This window comes from Lissotriton helveticus, chromosome 10, assembly GCF_964261635.1.
Source record: "Lissotriton helveticus chromosome 10, aLisHel1.1, whole genome shotgun sequence".
In the NCBI taxonomy this organism is placed as follows: domain Eukaryota; kingdom Metazoa; phylum Chordata; class Amphibia; order Caudata; family Salamandridae; genus Lissotriton; species Lissotriton helveticus.
In genome coordinates this window covers 1,099,630,690-1,099,650,409 of record NC_136071.1, presented here as the reverse complement: position 1 = coordinate 1,099,650,409, position 19,720 = coordinate 1,099,630,690, and the positions used below count along the sequence as shown (strand labels likewise).

The 19,720-nt window shown below is 42.7% G+C and overlaps 1 protein-coding gene across 1 annotated transcript in view; it reads left to right on the top strand.

Moving 5' to 3' along the window:
- Nucleotides 1-19,720, top strand: part of LOC144784801 (uncharacterized) — a 137,507-nt gene that overhangs the window by 56,353 nt on the left and 61,434 nt on the right. Inside the window, exon 3 of the mRNA XM_078663843.1 lies at nt 8,933-9,095. Within this exon, the coding sequence (XP_078519969.1) occupies nt 8,933-9,095 (163 nt within the window). The remainder of the gene's footprint in view (nt 1-8,932; nt 9,096-19,720) is intronic.

The following is a 19,720-nucleotide window of genomic DNA, read 5'->3' as shown; positions in this document are numbered from 1 at the left end:
TCACATGCTCCTGGGACTTGGCCCAGCCAGGGGCTATAATGAAATGAAGCGCAAGAGACTAAGCTTGTTTTATTTACATTTTGCTGCCGATTTGCTGCTCTGTTATTTTCCTGCTGCAAATGCTTGTTCAAAAAACCTGCTTTTTGGCCCTGTCACTGTCACGGGGGAGGGCCAGGATAACAGTTAGGGGGTCAGAGTATTCCTACTCTGCCCCTTATTCTTTTTTTAAACGTTTTTGTGGAACTCGACTGAAGTTGAGTAACAAGATGTCTGCCAATACTTCCTGGTTGAAGTGTTGGCAGCCAATACGATTTCAGCATGGGGGCAGTCGGATTCTCTGAGGATCCGCATCCCTATATATCCAAATTTGGATTTCTTTTAATATCTCAAAAACTACTGAGCGGATTTACACCAGTTCACAAAAAAGGTAACTTTCTGAACCAACAGCAACCTTTCTGACAAATTTGGTGTAATTCCATTCTTCGATTCGGGCTGTAGTTGTGTCTTAAGTCCCTGCAGGAATTTGCATTGGGAACACTCTTTTTGGGACCCCCCCTTTTCTTAGGCCCCACCCCCCACATGACGGATCACCCCGAAACTTTCAAGACAGCAGCTGAAGTGAGCATCATACTAATATTGAAACGTTTGCGAGGACTCGTCAAGTGTTGCCAAAGTAACTATAACTACCTACTGGCAACTGACAGTAGGTAATATATATATCTGGTGGCACTAATACCAGTGTGGTTAACGTTAGGTCAGGCTTTCCATAGGCAAGGCATATTTAGTTATTTTTTATTACTTCGGTGCCATTTAATGAAACTCCACGAAACTTTCAAAATAAAAAAGCTCATCCATTTTAGCTCCTTCGTGGAAGGTTTTGTGCTGATCTGTCCAGTGGGAGCCAAAAGCATGGTAAATGTGATTTTACATTTCAATTCCAATATGACTCAAACTTTTTTAAAACAAATTACAAACTTAAATCGCACCCTCCTCCCCAACCTACCTGTGTGACCACACAAAGTGTTCTTGACTGACCTTAGGATGGATGTTGCCTGGGATTTCCCAAAATACTTCTGGAATTTCCACTCCTGTTGTTTGTTCTTTTCCTGGTAAAACCTGTTTAGCCTGTAAATGAAGTCTTCAACAAGCCTTAGCTTCTGAAGGTGCTTAAAATTTAAAAAATTCACATTGCAATGTAGAACCAAACTGCACAGTGTATTGCCTAGAACACTCACAACCCCTTCCATCTTCCCATCACAACCAACGGCTGTATAATACGTCCCCTTCGGTATTACTGATAGTGCTGGCACACATGTAGCGCCAGAACAATCAAGAGAGAGCGTTTCCTCATTTGCATAGGGGCATGATGGCAGTGCATTTGACAAGTTGCTAAAATATAACCAAGCTCCATGTGAGAAGTTGTGTTTGCATAATTCTTTTTTGAAACGCGCAATTTTTTGCTTTACAAATAAGCATAACATAATTTTCTAAGAACTCTTGCTCTCTCTATTGCACTCTCTCTTTCTCTCTATCTCTCTACATATATTTATTTATTGCTAGAAGCTAACACGCTATGTGCAGATAACTTTTTCCATTGTTATCTATAAGGATTGCTATATATATATATATATATATATATATATCCACAAACACCCACTCCATCAGGAAACAGGTAGAGAGGCCACTCGGGGGATGACTTTGAAGAATCTTTAATTAAATTCAAACAGCGTGTGCATGATGCATTTCTGCCTTTACGGCCTTCCTCATATGCTGCTGTATTACCAAGAATCACTCCTCCCCCACCTTTAAATCACCAGAGTCACTGCCATTGGCGGCAGTCCGCTGACCAATGGTCAAGTAAGTACAACCTTGCTGTAGTTCTGCCACAACTACAGTTCCCAAAATGCTGTGGGCTTGGGTGAGTGTTGCTCGGCAGTGGCTTAATATGCTGGTAAGGTGCAGGGTTTATTAATCCGGAGTCTTAGCACAGGTTTAATCGACGATTCTCCTCTGGTCCCCCTTGGCGTTCTAGCCTCGTTACACGTGTGCCGGCTGGATTGTGAAACGGAATTACAGTGAACCCGTTGTCCATATCAGTGATATGCTGCATCTCGCAGCCGTCCAGGGTGCAGGCGTGTGCTTCGGGGCGGGCCGGAGTCTGTTCAATCCCTTGAACCAATGAAGAGCTGCATGCAGCGGATGCCAGTGAAGCTCCGGCCTCTTCGCAGCACGGGGCCTCTCACGCGTCTCTGGCCGACGCGAAAATATCCACAAACACCCACTCCATCAGGAAACAGGTAGAGGCCACTCGGGGGATGACTTTGAAGAATCTTTAATTAAATTCAAACAGCGTGTGCATGAGGCATTTCTGCCTTTACGGCCTTCCTCAGATGCTGCTGTATTACCAAGAATCACTCCTCCCCCACCTTTAAATCACCAGAGTCACTGCCATTGGCGGCAGTCCGCTGACCAATGGTCAAGTAAGTACAACCTTGCTGTAGTTCGGCCACAACTACAGTTCCCAAAATGCTGTGGGCTTGGGTGAGTGTTGCTCGGCAGTGGCTTAATATGCTGGTAAGGTGCAGGGTTTATTAATCCGGAGTCTTAGCACAGGTTTAATCGACGATTCTCCTCTGGTCCCCCTTGGTCTATATATATATATATATTTAATTATATCTTATGATCCGATATTGGCCTTCTGGTGACATGGTAACATCATAAACCAGGAGGCTGAAGACCGAGTAGGGCAGTACAGCAAAATGTCAAGTGGTACCATATAAGACATGCTCCCTGTTACATGTTTTTGATATTATATGGTTATTTTGTAGTGGCTAGCTCGTAAATGTTGTTTTCTTTAAAGGGGTGCTAACAATGGGCACTGACAAAAATGATAATGTTTAGGTTTTGTTGTGGGTCTGTGTATGTATGTCATTATGTCACCGCAACATACAGTGGGCCCAAAACATCTGCTGCTGAAAAATGTGGAGAGTTTACAAACATATTTCTAGCTCGAATGGATGACCATGATTCGGCCAGATATTGTGCAACATAATGTTTTGTCTTTGCTACATAATTTAGATAATTTTATAACATGAATATAATTTAGTTTTCCATGCTGCATAATCCTAGTAGCCCTGACAATGGTAAGGCTCTGTAGAGGGGTTTGGGGGCTGTCATTATGATAATGATTTCTGAGTGAAGAATACATTTTTACACAATGGCATGTTGTGCAATAAAGACACCAATGCGGTGATATTCATATATTTATGTATATTACAAAACAAAACTATTAACATATGTGCATGTGAAAAGGGTGTCAAGATGAAGTGATTTCTAATGACTGGTTAATGTGGCAGGAGTTTTATTCCCAGACTTGATGTTCTTTACCTGATTTTGGTAGTTAAAAAGGTATCGATTTGATGATTACCAATTGATTTTATTTGCCTGAGTATCTACTTATGGCCCTTTAGAATCGGTGTGTGTCTGTTTGTCTGTGTCAGTTTTACACATGTGCCCCTTATGGACATGCAGGTGAACACATACACTCACACATTTCCCTCCAAATGAGACTTAATATAGGCTTAACACATAAACACAAAGACTTTTCTTTCATTCTTGCTAACTGTATCTCACTGTATTATTTTCTTTCTCTTTTTCTTTCTTTCCCTTCATCTCTCTCTCTCTCTCTCTCTCTCTCTCTCTCTCTCTCTCTCTCTATAGGTTAGTCTACCTCTTTCTCTCTCATTCCTTTCTATTGCTGGTCAGAGAGGCTTTGAGGGATTCTTCTTTGAAGAGAATGTGAACCCAAATGAAGTCTAGTGTGACTTCCATATCACACATCACTTCCAACCTTCATGGCGCCTCACTCTCTTTCAGACAAACATGTTGCCCTTCAGTATCCACACCCAAGAGTCTCCCTTGATGTAATGAGGAGCCCAGCATAACGATAACACGCCCATCTCTCTCTAAAAGGAAAACACCACTATACCTCTCTAGAGGAGACATTGAAGAACGCCTAGGTGACTATAACAGTGGGATCCTGCTCAGAATACCCCAAGATAGCGCCCCCAGAGGGAGAGAAAGAAAACACCGGCTCACCCCAGCAAAAGATATAAAGCACAACAAGCTGATTGACACTCAAACGTCGTCTACTCCCAGTCCTGTCCAGCTTCCATCACTGCTAAAATGACTCCTGCATAACTGCAGATTGCTATTGAAGAACAGTCTAGACATAGCAGATAAAACATGGCCTAGATATCCCTTTCCATTTGGAAACCTAGCTTAATGAATCCATACAACTGGCCCTCAAGTTACTTGTCCTGACAACAACAGAATGCTCAGAACAGGAGGGGGATAGGCAATCATCTTCGAAGACTTTATCTCGTGCATAAATCTCACCAACGAACACCACACATCATTCGAATGTCTCTGAACAAATCTCATGGTGATTGATCCTGTTCTGTTCAAACTGCGCTTTATATGGCACCCCAGGAAATTCAGAGTTTGCTGATCATCTAATTGAATCCATCATGAGATCAACTCTATCCTTAAAACATTCCTCTGTGACTTTAATCTTCTTTGAAGTGACCAGAATGGCCCTGTAGTTTATTTCCTCTCCTCATATCTTGACAGCGATCTACATCAATTATTCTCAGTCAACTAACTCAGGAGGAGCCACTCTAGACCTCATCATAGCTCATCCGCCTTCTGACTGGTCCAATCACTCTTTAGTATTAATCTTGATGAAAGTGAAAAAGAAAAACTGTTATCAGTGTCCACTGCAAAGACCAATAATATGGACCACAGAGCTGAGAAACCTACGCATGACCATTTCCTCAAAACATCTGAAGACATATTTTTTGAATTTGTCAGATGGAAATAAACTAACCGACTACTATGTGTGGTTTATGACAACGATTGCTGACCCCTGGCTCCTAAAACATTGAAAAGACAGAAAACTCAAATGGCAGCCTCTTGGTTCTCAAAGGAACTAAATAAAGAAAGGAGAGTCCTACATAAAACTGAAAAAGCTGGCAGCAAAGCCCAACAACTGGAAACGTGTCTATTGACAGGCAGCTCAAGAAACAACACATTAGCACATATTTAGAGCAAAAGCTCAGGACACGACCAAATAACTAATCAAACAATTAATCATCCTAAGAAACTATTCAGTATTAAAAAGAATACCACATGTCCTTTACCTGCTCTGGTGCTAACCACTTCCAAAGATTTTCCTCTCCCTGCAACTCGGACAAAAGCTGCCAGAACCAGAATAACCTAAAGATCCTGGAGATCCTACAAACTTCTGCCCTATAACTAATATTCGCTTCCTTGCAAAGATACTGAAACGTCAATTAGCATTTCTATGCAGATGAGACTGAACTGGACCTAAAAATGTCCACCCAGTGATGTGGAGATTCTCTCTGAAGTCAATAAGATCTAGCCTGGACCACACACTTCAAGCTGAAACTTTCCCCTTAAAATCCGAATTTCTTCCACCACCAACAGCACTATCATTATACAAACCCAGCGTGGTATTACCACTCTTTATTATTGCCTTCCCCTGTCTGGATCTGCATCATGTTTGCTACTTCTTAATCTCTTTTGTAAAGTATAGTGATACTCTAAAGGTTCTGGTCTGCCCTATGCACAACTCTTAAATAACAAAACAAATAAGAGGGATATACATGTGACCTTTCTATGACCATATACCTTATGGCATAGATAGCTACCAGAGATTCACTAGGCTGACGCTCAGATTTCCTGCAGTGTTGTGGAACATTTCAGAACATGCAGAAATGAACTCAGTCATAAGCTAAAACAGCAGTGAAACTGAGATTCAACATTCATGACATTGCGTTGTGTGGAACAGAGAAATGCAAGACATTTGCATATTTTACATTCAACCTTAGTTCACCATCGCTCCAGGTTTGGGTTTGCTTTGTTTGTGAGATTGTGGTGTGAAAGTGCAACTTTGTACCAAGGAAGAAGTGTCGTTTTCAGTATTATGTCATTTCTTTTCATTCAGTACATTTCAGAGAATGATGTTTATAAAAAAACACTTGAAAGAGGAAAGGCAGATTTTGCTACCGGTACATAGCAAAGACAGTTGAATGGACATTTCCCCTCATAGCATTTATATGGAGCTGGTGAAGGCACTCATCAGAACCCACGTTGCAACACATGCTGAGCACAATGCCTGATTGGAAGCATTCAGAAGCTTTAGTATATGTTACTTCAAAACCTCATTAGCATGGAAAATAAAGGATTAGAAAGGTTACTCAGCTGAGGTGTAATACAATGTACCTACTAGAGAGAAGCAAAGGCTTTAACAGGGGCACACACATGTGAGTGAAAGACCCACTCCATATAAAAAAAGAGAAGACAAAGCTTTAAACTGTAAAGCTTCAATCTGTTTTCATGCCCAGCTCAAGTTGTTTGTGGATATAAAACGCAAGTATTAACAGCCTCACTCAACACCTCAAATTCCTGGACAGCCAGATGGCATATCTGCAAGAACTAATGTGTTACACAGCACCATTGAATGATGGAGTTTTGGGTGAGTAATGATGTTCCTTGTGAAAAATATTGTGGTGTACTAACTAGTTGCTCACATTCCCCTCCTGATCCCCAGTGTAATTTGTTTTTAAAGACAGGGGCGTGCATGGCTATTGCTAAATTGCCTGAGATTTTACTGAAGACATGATAAAAGAACTTATTGGAATTCTTAGACTTTGTGATTTCAGCTGTATTTTAACTGCCATGCTGTGGTTTGCCCAGTAAACAAGATGTAAACCAAAAAGGGTCATTTTACAGAGTGCCCAAATCTAAAACTTTTATTTGACCTTATTTCCCTTTTGATGTTCAGAAAATACATTTATGTGCCTATTGCCCCAGTTGTGATCTCTGGAGAAGTATGTTGGTAACTGAAACTTTCAATTTGGGAAAATCTGCTGCCAATAAGGGGAATACGTCTGTCCAACATCCTCACTAACACCCTTGAAACCAGAACTGTATCAGTATTCACAAACAGTTTGTATGGTCGCTGCCACCATACTGATATAACTCTATCACACAAAATGTGTGCATTGAGTGTAGTTTCAAGTTGGGAAACACAAGGGACACCCCAAAATCTTCGGGGAGGAAGGAAAACCAAATAGGTACTTCCTTTCTTGTTGGATGAAAAAACATAAACCAGAAACATTGATGTGACTTGTAAATGCACTAATCGGCTACACTTACTCTTGTTGATTTTACACTCATTCAACAGCTGCATAGGTATAGTATAAGGGGCATTTGTACTCTATCAGGGGCATAATTTACAGATGGTTGTGAGCAGCAAATGCTACCCATGTTTCTTTTTGAAAATCACCCAGACTGCTCTTCAATCCATGTGATTTATTTAATCTGATGTCTGCTATTAAGGGATTATGAAAGTCACCACTTCAAAGTTGAGTAGCTGGTGTTTTTGTCTATTATCAGTGACTGTTGATCAATATACTTGCAGCCTGGATTTTTCAGTAAGGTTGTATAAGAGAAAGGTGACGACCCCTCAGTGGGGGCAAAGGGCATGCGATACTAGACCTGCAATGACATTGTAGGTTGGGAGATGTGTGATGCTATTTCTGCTACACCATTTAGTCTGGTAAAATGGCCGCACTGGCCAATTTACAGAACTTCACAGATGTGTTCACCGATGCACCGAGTGAATGAGTCAAGTTCAGAGTAATGGCAGCATTTTAAGGTCTGCTTGACGTAAATAATATACAGAGAGTGTCTTCCCCTTTCTGCCATTTGCTTGTCTGGACAAATATGAAGGAAATGGGATTATCCCGTATTCCCCAGGGAACTGGGTTTACCATAACTGCTTGTTTGGGTTAGCCCCTCTATCCCTTGCTTTGAGAGTGTCTGTCAGATTTTTTGGGATCATCTCATAGTAGCATTTCTCTCCCACCTTTATGGTATTGGCGATTAGCTGTATTATTTTGCCTCTTTATTGATTGGTGAATTGGTGTTAGTGTGTGATATTGTGTTCTGCGAGTGTGTGAATGCGTCAACGAGTCAAGGAGTGGATGCTCCATTCATTCACTCATGTACTCAATCACTCATCTTTGTTTTGCTCGTGCATCCTGTCATTCACCCAATAACTTATTCTTGCATTCAAGCACTGTCCCCCACCACACACACACTGATCATAAATGAAGAGTGACTTGCAATTACATGTCAGACCTACTAACTTTATCAGTTCTTATGAGAACAACTGCAGCATTGTACAAGCGATGCTCTGAGATTAGATGCATTTGGCAGACTAGAGGAGATTGTAGACTTCCTTCCAGTCTGCTTGGGGTTTACACCGCGGAGGCTGATTCACCAAAATGTTAAGGGTAATGGAAGTGACTTCACACACCCTTTGATCCCTAATGCCATCAAAAGGCTAACCTATTGCCCCGTCATTTGTCACTCATCAGCCTCCTGTTTGCTACTGAGGTGGGTGGTGATAGACACAAAGTTGAAACATCAGAAAAATTTGACTCTAGGATACCTAATTACTTTTCCCCTTTTATTACCTTCAGGGTCTCTGGCAAATCCCTACAGATCTCTCTGGATTACACTAGAATCAGGCGTGTTTGAATTAGGGTCTGGTTAAGATCAAGACAGGCTGGGAACCAGTCTGGAATGGTTTGAAGTTTTGTTGGAAGGGAGACCCAGACAAGCGTAGTTCGCTGTAAATGCAGAGGAGAGACTGGACTTCAAATCAAATCAAATCAAAAATGACTTTATTCGGATGTTCAATTTTTAGGAACACCATAAAAGTTCATATCATACATTTTATACACTTTTCACAAATTTAAAAAATTTAAAAGGTTTAAAAATATAATTGGACTTCATTCTTTTCACTCATTGACTTTCTTCTCTTCCCACTTTCTTCTAGTGAGCCATCTTCAGCAGCACACCACGATCCTGCCCTGTTCGAAAGGAACGACTCAGAGGAGAACGTGACAGTCATTTCCGAGAGCATGTCGGTGACTTCCTCGGATGAGGAGAAGCTGCTGCTACTGAACAAGAACACAGAGCTCCGAAGAATCAACAAAGAGGTGAGTGCCTTCCACTCTGCTGCCAGAGGCATGAGGCTAGTGTGCTGTCCTATACTCACCTCTGCTAGCCAGCACCCCTAGTCCACTACGCTCTGACAAGTCGCCATAATCATGGGCATTGCAACCTTGTTTTTGTGGCCATTCTTGAATTATTCCTTGCAAACAGACCAAGATATTTAATTAGAAGAAGAAACTAATAGAAGATGCAACAAGATAAAGCAATCAGCCAAAATAACTAGGGGAGACTCAGCAGGTCATAGACATGGCTCTGTACCTCCTACTCCAATTCACAAACTGCCCATTTCCTAAATGTTCAGCAACCTGTGACAATGGCAACTTCACAGTCTCTTCATAGCGGCAAGTAGAAACAAACTACACACATGTGAAATGGTGTGAAGAATGTGTTGTCCAATGATGTGATGATATCTGCATACTCTGGAACCCCACTACCCCACAGTATCAATCCACACACACGTCCGCACAGGAGAAATACACACCCTGGTTCAAGTGCACCTCCACTTTGATGTGTAGAACAGATGTGAGAATAGGAACCTATCAATAACTTGTGAGCCACCTCACCAGCAGGCAAACAGGCCATACACCGGGATAACATGTTTGTCAACCCTACCGATTTAGGACATAGCTACTGCTTTTTGGCAAAGATACAGCCTACAGTTTCTTATGAGTCATTCTAGTTGCTACTTTAGGGATTGAAGCTCTTATGAGTTGAACCTCAGCTCCCTGAGGAGGAAGCAGTGTAGTGTTATGACATGCATGCCTTGCATACATTCCTTCTGAGTCAGAAACCACAGGAGCCTTTCTTCTGAACCAGATGCCACAGCATGTCATCATCACTCCAAGGCTCAGGTGAAGACATTTCAAGTGGTGTAACATTATGTTTGTTGTTGGTTTTCTAACCATGAAACCCCTTCCTGCTGCAGTTATGACATAGGGGAAGGGTCTGTGGGTGACAAATGCCCGAATAAGAAGATCCTCCAGTGTAATCTGAAAGTAGACACCAGTACAAGGTTTCCATCTAATGCAAGCCAAGCACAAAAGGTCTGATTCACAAAGGTAAAATTACACTTTTGTGTAAGTTAATGATTTTTTGCAATTCACATAGCAATTTCACGAGTAGTATCTTTGTTGTCCCTTATCCCCCATTTTGCCTGCTGCTAATAGGCAACCAGACTACATGCCTCACAGAAGTAAGAACAGTGTGGAGTAGTTGTTATGTACAGTCCACTGGGGATCAGGTGGTTCGAGGGGTGACCACGCAAGGCCAATGGTGTTCTCCTACACAATAACACTGCGCAATGCTTCCAAGTATTCTACTGTACGACGGCCTATCTTTTTATGTGCAGAGTTTCCACCAGAAGGGTGTACACTACTCAGTACTAATGACACTACTCTCTAAGGGCCATATGTATCAAGCCAAATTGAATTCGCAAACGGCAACATTCGCAGAATTTCGGCGTTTGCGAATGCAATTTGGACTAATGGTATGCATCAAGCAAATCTGCTTGAAAAATAAGGAATCGCAAAATAGCGATTCCTTATCTTGCGATTGCATTTAAGGAATCGCAAATTTTGCGATTCCTTAAATGCAATGTAAGAAGCCAAAAAAAGTAGCAAATTGGCCTTAAGGAATCGCAAATTACCACCAACTGCTAGTTGGTGGTAAGTTGCGAATTCCTTTCAAAATGCATATTTTTTCAATTTTCTAAGTGCCATGTGACGCACAAACATGCCCTTAGGGCATGTATGTGAGCCACATGTGCACCCATGCCGAAAACAGGGGTGCAACAGGGTGTCCTTTGGACACCCCTGCACCCTTGAAAATATTCACAATTTGCGATTAGCTAATTGCGAATCGCAAATTTCCCCTTCATTCCTATGGGCCTCCTGGCCCATAGAAATGAATGGGAAATTATTCCTTAATTGCGATTAGCAATTTGCTAATCGCAATTAAGGAATTTTAAGAAATTGCTAAAAAGAAGCTAATTTCTACATACATACCATTTTGCGATTTCTAAATAGCGATTCCTTAAAAATCGCTATTTTGGAATCGCAAAACGGAATGTTGATACATATGGCCCAATATTTCACTGTGAATTGCAAAAAATCGTAAACTGACACAAAAGTGTAACTTTACCCTTGTGAATCAGGTCCAAAGTTCTGAAAAGGCAGACTGAGATCAGACATTGGTTTTACCAGAATGAGAACCGAACAATAACAAACACAGCCTTGCTATCGCCAGGCTGGCCTCACATGGCTAAAGGCACAACAGAGCTGCCAGGGCACACCTAGGCACAGCGGAGGCACTGAGCCTTTACGCATGACACAGTTGTTAATTCACAAAAGCCTGAATTTATATGTCGGTTGCTAGGGGTGTTATGTGTATACATGAGCCAGCGTTGCAGCCAGCTCACATGACGTACTACAACACCTGATGATACACAACAAAGCTGGAGACAGCACAATACCATTTCTGCAACCTGAACTCATCCTCCCCGCCATATTAATGATAGTGAACACAAAGCTTAAATTAGTGCAAATAGATAAATGCATTGCAAAAATGCAAGATATGTGTAGGCAGAGTAACAATTTTTCGGAAATTATTTATTTTGGGGTAGATAAAAGTAAATTGAACATTATTTATGAATTTGTAAATTTCCTAATTCTGAAATGTGTATTATATGCAATTCGTTACATTAAGCACATTTTCTGTTTGAAAACAGTTGTATTTTTGATATTTTTCTGAATTCAAAAGAGCGGGGTGTCCAAGTGCATACCTGCCTTCCAGTGTTTCACCACAAAATTCTTCAATTTCATCAGTGTGCGTGCTGCCCGGTTTACCGTGGTCTGCCCAAGTACCACGTTGTGAATACTTAATCAAAGGTCGGAGCAGCATGACACCCCTATACCGGACGCACAGCAATGCCAGAATCATAACAGAATTTCAACAAATTTATCAATTTTCAACGAGTTTTATTCCTTGTATTCCAAAGTTTTTATGCTGTTTCTTTTCATTTCATCATGTCACATAACAGATGCGGTGTATTTAATTAGAGATTGTGTTGAGGCAGTTAGAGGCTGGAGACCAGAGATCTGGCAGTGTCTGTTGGTGGTTCTCGTTACGGAATAAACTTCTCTGCAAAATCACTCTGGGGCATATTACCAACAACTAGCGATAATTATCGCTATGTTGGCGTAGCGGCAATAATTTTATCGCCGTGTTGCGCCGATTTTTATCGCTTAGGAGCCTTGCTATTATCAAGGTTTATCTCCTAAGAGATAAAAATCGGCGGAAATGCATGAATATCGCTGTAAAGTCAGCGATATTCATGCATTACCGAGCTAATGCTCTTAGCCATGTTATCCACCTCCCATTGGATAACATGGCTAAAAACTGCTCAGGGCAGGTGTTAGCTTTTGGAGATATTCGCGCTTAGCGCGAATATCTCCGAAAGTTGGTAATAGGAGATAGCGATGTTAGCGACTGTTTCCAGTCGCTAACATCTTGGCACGCCCACTTTGCATGTCATTAGTGATAAATATCACTGACATGCAAAGCGGAGCCCAAGATGGTCGCTATCTCCTACTAGCTGTCGCTAACTAGTGTTAGCGACATCTAGGTAATAGGGAGAAACTTTTATCTCCGCTTTCTTGGCTTTTAAAGCCAAAAAAGTGGAGATAAATCCCTTGATGTTTGTCTTTACAACACAAGACATATCTTCAGTGTCTCGTCATAACGGTTCTGTGTCTAACTGTAACGGCGAATGGATATGCTTGGCAGTATCTCTGTGTAACCAACTCTGTACATTGAGATTTCTAAAAATTAAACACACTCCAAAAAAGAGTATCTTACATGCAGATCCATTAGCACTTTCTCCTAAGACTTGAATGACTACCTCAATATTCATCACTCTACACTTTCTTGTGGAAGGTAAGTTAAAGGGCCAGATGTACTAAGGGATTTAGCTGTAATAAACCCTGCAAATAGGTAAATTACAACGTTTACGATTTCTCAATCAATTTTTATTTTCCTCATTAATAAGCATGCGGTGGGTCAATTTGCGACCCACTAGGAATTGCTAATGAAGCTCAAAAAAGTTTCACACATTAGGAATACCGATTTCCTAATTGCGATTCAGAAAGAACGCAATTAGGATATCGGTATTCCTAATTTGAGTACATCTTGCCCCTAGTTCACACAAAAGAGTAAACAGAAAACAGAGGATAAAGGCCAAGGGGTTCAGAGGACAAGCAGCACAGTGGAAATGAGAAGGGTAAAAATTAAAACCAGTAAAGGATTGTAAATGGCAGGTGATGAATAACGGAAGAGAAGTAAGCTGAATCAACTGGGGGATGTTACTAGGCACCGATCCGCTGCCCTCTCTGGCCTTTTATAGTAATTTACCCATCAGTCAACAGAAATTCTGACCATATACTAGAAGTGAGAAATAGCCGAGCTTCCATATTGTCATCCTACATACTTCCCAAGCCTTACCTCTTCCGATCTTATATTAGGGTCTAAACCCTGCATGCCTGGCTAAAGTTACTGAAATTCGTGGCATAACCTCAATAAAAGGTAACCACCCTACGTCTTAGATGGTTTCAAATAGTGTTCAAGAAATAGTTTATTTACATCTACAGCATGACTTTATGAATAATCATTTTGTATTGCCAAAGTTCACCTGGGCAAATCCATAGGAAGCAATAGGTCTTGGCAAAGAAATTAGAAACCCTAATAGTAATACCCTGGTGTCTTCAACATTGTTTCATGATTGCCAAATCGCTGCCATCTCTCCAAAACACTTTCACTGTCTAAAGGAGGGTAGCATATTCTCCACAAGCATTCATTCTCATTCCACACAGCACTGAATTTCCATTACGAATGCCAGGCTTCCCCCCCTGAAAGAAACTTAGCGCCATCAGATCTGAAGTATCACTCTCCCGCACTCGAGCCACACCAAGCCGTGAGCAGTGTCCCCAGCCCCTGATCCTGACTGGGGCCCAATGCCGTCTGCTGCTCTGAGGGATAAAATGTTATCCTTCTAATACTACCTTTGACCTTAAGGTTAGGGGGGCAGATTTACAACCCCCCTGCGCCACCAGTACGTCACTTTTTGTGACGTACTGGTGGCGTATTTCACTGCTCCATATTTACAAGGAGAGGAAAAGCCACCCTGCGTGACATTTTGTTTGTCCTGGTAAATATGGCCCCTTCACACGCAGCACTTAGCATGGAAGGGGCTTTCCATGGGTGTTGCTGTGGGTGTTCCCACGCAACACCCATGGAACGAGACACATTTCCAGATTTACGAGGACTCATAATTCTGGAAATACGTGTCAATGCTACGCCTCCCCAGGGGAGGCGTAACGAGGTGCAACGAGGAGAAATGTTTTCATTTCTCCTCATTTTTTCCTGTTTCAAAGCGTGCTGCATTCTACAGCACGCATTGAAAGAGGAAAATGCCTGTAGTGATTCTTTTTGTGCGGAAGGTGCCCCTTCCTGCAGGAAAGCAATCTCCCCATGACGCACATATGCTTGCACCATGGTGCGGCGCATGGCTGCAGTCTGTGTGGCAGTGCAGGGGACAGCATAGGAATGCAACATATTATTGTAAATATGCCGCTTTCCTATGCTCTGGAAATGGCACCGCGTGGTGCAGCCAAAGGGTTTCATTGCCGTGCTGCGGCACTTCCTTGTAGATCTGCCCCAAGAGAAGGAATAGCCATAATAGTTACCAGTAACCTTAACAGCCATGTTTTTAGATCTGACACAGCCTGAGCATTTGTCATTGAGCGAAAAAAAACTCAAGAGTGGGGATTTTGGTCAGCCCCCTTTAGCCATGGGTTTGTTTGTTATCTGTCATTCACATTTTCAATCAGCTGAGAGCAAAGACAGGTGAACAGTGCCTGTCCATCACCAAGGTCAAACCTCCCCTGGTTCTCACCATTAAGACACTGCTCACGGAGAGGACTGAATAAGGCTTGTACTCACACATTTGGGATAGCACAGCACCCGCTCCTACATCCAAGGTGCGTTTTTAGGTCTTGCTTAAGGCAACGCGTGCATGAGACATATTGTTAGCTTACAATGGAGTAGACCCCACCCATTGCTTACCATTGGTTGGCTTTCTTGTCACTCTAATTCTCTTCCTTATTATTTTTAGCTGTGTGGGCTTTCCTTCATGGTCTTGTGTTTGTCCCTTGCCTGGAGCAACGATGCAGTACTATGTCCTTCCACTGATCACTTTTTCAGACTTTACTTTTGTTTTTGTAAGAGCTCTACAACAGAGTGCGTGTTTTTCCGCAGTATCCTTTGTGTGCTCTGTGCTCTTCTCGCTTTTTCGTGTGCTTCTCCTTCATTGCCCCTGCATTGCTTTCTCGCACATCACGTACTTTCACCCATTTTATACCCCCAATCCCCATGTTGCTTCCATCCGTTGCCCCCATAATGCATCTGCTCCCACCGTAACCCTGTGCTTTTACATGCACATTAAAATCCCACCACCCAACGTGAACCCCGATGTTGCTTCTGCCCCTCGTCTCTTATATTGCTTCTGGCACCCACCCTTGCCACCAGTGTTGTTCTTTCTACTTTCAAAAGAAAGAAAGCTTTCAGTCCTTTTTTTCTTTTTAGTTAATGATCCAAATACCAGATTAATATCTAAAAAAGGTGCAAGCTTGCATCATGCGAACACCTACAAATTGACGTTGCTGGCTGCTTCAAAAGCTGTTTATACATTCTTTAGGCCTGCAGCCCACCATCAAGGATGTGGCGCCAACAGATTTCCAGGGCGAGACCTACTGGCTTTGCCAGTACTTGTTTAACAATATAGTCTGCCTCAAAATCTATACAAGTGAGGGAAGGGCAAAAAAAACCAGGGCAATATTTTTGAATCATTTTAAATGTTTTATTCAGAATGTCAAGAAAGGAAACAAGATATACAATAATATCAAGTAGGATACATTTGTAAAAACTTTAAATCATGAAGCATTGTCTTTTTCAAAATTATAATTCTGGTTTGAATCAAAAACTTACAATGCAGTAAACCATTTTAAAAGCTCTTGACTATACAAGTTAAAAGTACAGAAAGAAGGAGAGAGAGACTGAGCGGAGTCCCTATCTATGAAATGTACATGGAGCAACATATTTATTATGGTGGGAAAAAAACAATGGACTGGAATGTAGCACAAGTAAGTAAACAGTGGCTGAGATTAATTTAAGCATTCCATACATCACTTTTATGTATTTCTCAGAGTAATAGATACTCCCAGAGGTTGGTCCTGTGCTCACTGTGCCACTGGAACCATTCTGCACCCTATTGATAAGGCTCAAAATGGTGACACAAACTGGTCTGGGCTTGCTTGTGTTACGGCTCAGAGGTGTAGGAGCTTGACGATCCCTATTGGAGCAGGACCAAGATTTGTTTGCATATGGTGTGTTCCTTTTGAGGTGGCATGGTGGGCAAAAACCCAATAGGCTGGATTGCGGCCCCTGAGTAGTTACCCGTGGCTGAGAATAATTCAAGCATTCCTTCCATCACTGCTTTGTGTTCCTCAGAGATAGACCTACAAAAGTATTGTGGCCTAATTATTCAGAACGAGCGTGCCGCCATGGTTAGGGGAGAGGAGTTGGCCTAACGGCTAGGGCGGTCGACCTAACATCTTGGGAATTGGGATCGAGTCTCGGCAATGACGCTGAACATCCTGTGATTCTGGGCAAATCACGTAATCTCCTCGTGCCTAAAAAAAATGAATATGGCCTCATGTAGCGCAACTGGTGCTATGTAAAGCGCTCTGATACCCGATACCTTCGGATCAAGTTTGCGCTATATAAAACTCTGCCCATTTTTTTTTAAATGGTTAATATATTCTTAACTCCTAAACCCATATATCTTGAAGATTTATATATCGTCAAAGTATATGTATGTGGAACTAAGAATAGTAAGTCCATACCTACCTGTATACTAACTCTCACAAACGTTTGGTAGTGAGAGTTTGACCACAATATTTTTATAGGACATTACTTTGATGGCATGTCCCAGTAGTATTCCACCCTGCATAGCCTTCCCAAGTGCTCTGTGTCTCATATGCACATTGATCATAGGCTGGGATAGTCATCACGCAACACTACTACTACCACTACTAAAGAACTCACCTCATGTAGTAGTTCATGACTATTACTAATGCTGGAAAAAACTATTATGACTACTTATTCTGTTATTATTACTAGTGGTATCACTACTATTTGGTGTAGTGTTAATGGAGCTAATACATCTACAGCTAAAAGCCTCAATTACGCGTTAGATGGTAAAAAATGCCAAACTTCCATCCTTGTTAAATTTTGATTCCACATGGTTCATAATTTAGCATATGCAATGAATATAACCATGCACAACTAAGTGAATTATGCACTGTACAAGCACTGATAGAAAGAATATTTGCTGGAAGAGCTCCAGGACCAGCCACCCTCGGCTGACATTTTAAAAGGATGTGAAAACCCATCTACTCATTCTCGCTTTCGCTTCTTCATCGGATCTTGTCCTCTCTTTCTGTCTTTCACATCCTGTGGTTATTTGTGACAAACAGCCTGATTCATCAAGCTAAATTGCACTTGCATAGGGCAAGATTCTCAGAATCTTGCCTTTTGCGAGTGCAATTTTTGCATTTGGGATTCATCATCCCAAATGCAAAATTCGCTATTAAAGAATTCGCACATTTGCGAGGAATTGCATTTAAGGAATCTCTATTTGAGATTCCTTAAATGCAATTCATGAATCATTTTAAAATTGCGAAATTGCAAATTTGAGCCGCACTTTACCGAGAGGTCAGACCTTGTGGTAAATAGCAAAAACTTAGAAAAATGCATTTAAATGCATTTTTCTAAGTTGCATGTTACACACACACATGTCCTTTGGACATGTGTGTGCGCAACACCAATGTAGATTACATTTCAGGGGTGCTACAGGGTGTCCTTTGGACACCCCTGCACCCTTGAAATCGCATCCTTATTTGCGATTAGCTAATTGCTGATCGCAAATAAGGAATAACTCCCCATTCATTCCTACTTATTTGCGATAGGCAATTTGCTAATCGCAAATAAGGAACATGTAGGAATCGCAATATTTTTTGCAATTCCTACATGAATCCCGTTTTGCAAGTCCTTAATAGCGATTCCTTATGAATCGCTATTAGGGGCTCGCAAAACGGGAGAATGATGAATCAGGCTGTAAGCTCCTAGAAGTCCCCTTAGGAATCACCATCGAGTGATTCTGTCCCAGAGTCAAGTCACATTAAATGCTGGGAATTCACACAACTAGGAATGTAACATATGCTTGGGACACATTTCATTCTAATGGGTCCACTGCCCTAGACTGCAAGGCCCTGCTTGCCATGCGGGACAGCAGACTTCTATAGTGTAATAGTGTTGATTAAAAGATGAGACAGAGGTAGCCACAGGATTTCTGACAACCCAGCACCACTTCTGGGACAGGAAGTGCTGTGGGGAGGGTGTGAGAAAGGGGTGGACCTGGTTTCAGGGGAGAAACAGGCATTGTAAGAGCAAAATGTATTGTAATTATTTCAGCAACTGCGAATAAAGACTGAAAAATTACCCGGGCCGTAAAACAGAAAGTGCCCTATGGGCACAATGGGCATGTGCACCCGCTTTGTGTGCCCCAGAGGCACTTTGGTATTACAGAAGGGGCTTCAGACGCTTGTGCAGCTCCTTCTGAAATGTTGATAGCGCTGGCGCTATCTTCAGAGGGTGTTCCGCTTGCAAATGAGGATATCAGTTTGCCTCTGCGCCCGTGCTGTACAACAATCACGGACGCAGAAACAAATAGACCCCTAGAAGGTGCACTTTAAGTGCACCACAAAAATATGGCGTACTTTCAGTGTGCCCCTGAGGGCAGTTCTCTGGAGGTTGAAAGGGGGTCTCATGTGTAGTGTCCTGCTAGGACACAGTCTAGTTGTTCTGTGTGTAACCCTACACTAAACACCCACCCACCACAGACGTCACTGGGTCAGGTGACGCTGGTAATAAAAGAGCCAGAGCGCACGTGCTCGTGGCCAGATCTGCGATCCCCTAACTGGTGTCCGTGTGTCATGATTCCTTACACCATGTGGGCCTAGGGCCCAACACCACATTGGCGACGAGGCGGTAACGCAATGCCATGCGTGCCAGCTGCATGCGAAACATTGTGGGGAAAGATGAGGGAGCTGAGAGGCGACATCGCGCCCCCCCTCCCCCACAGGATCGGCGCCGGCCGCCGAGAGGCCCGCGGGGCGTGTGCTCTGCCCCGGGCCTAAGGCTCCGCACCTCTCTGACCTGCTGCAAGCCGCCCTGCCGTGGCGGTGCCCCCGAGGAGAAGATCGGACCGACCGGAGCCCACCCGCGTCGGCCGCGACTGAGCCCCTGCCTGGGGTGAAGAGGGAGCCGTGCAGAGCCCACCTGCATCGGCCGCCACCGAGCCAGGACTGGTAGCCGAACGCTACAACCTCCGCGGAGCCTACCCGCGTGAAGGAAGCCAGCCAGCCGAAGGTGAGCGGAGGGGGCCGCGCCAGCCTAGAGCGACCCCCGTGACCTTATCTTAAGCGGTGCCCACCCG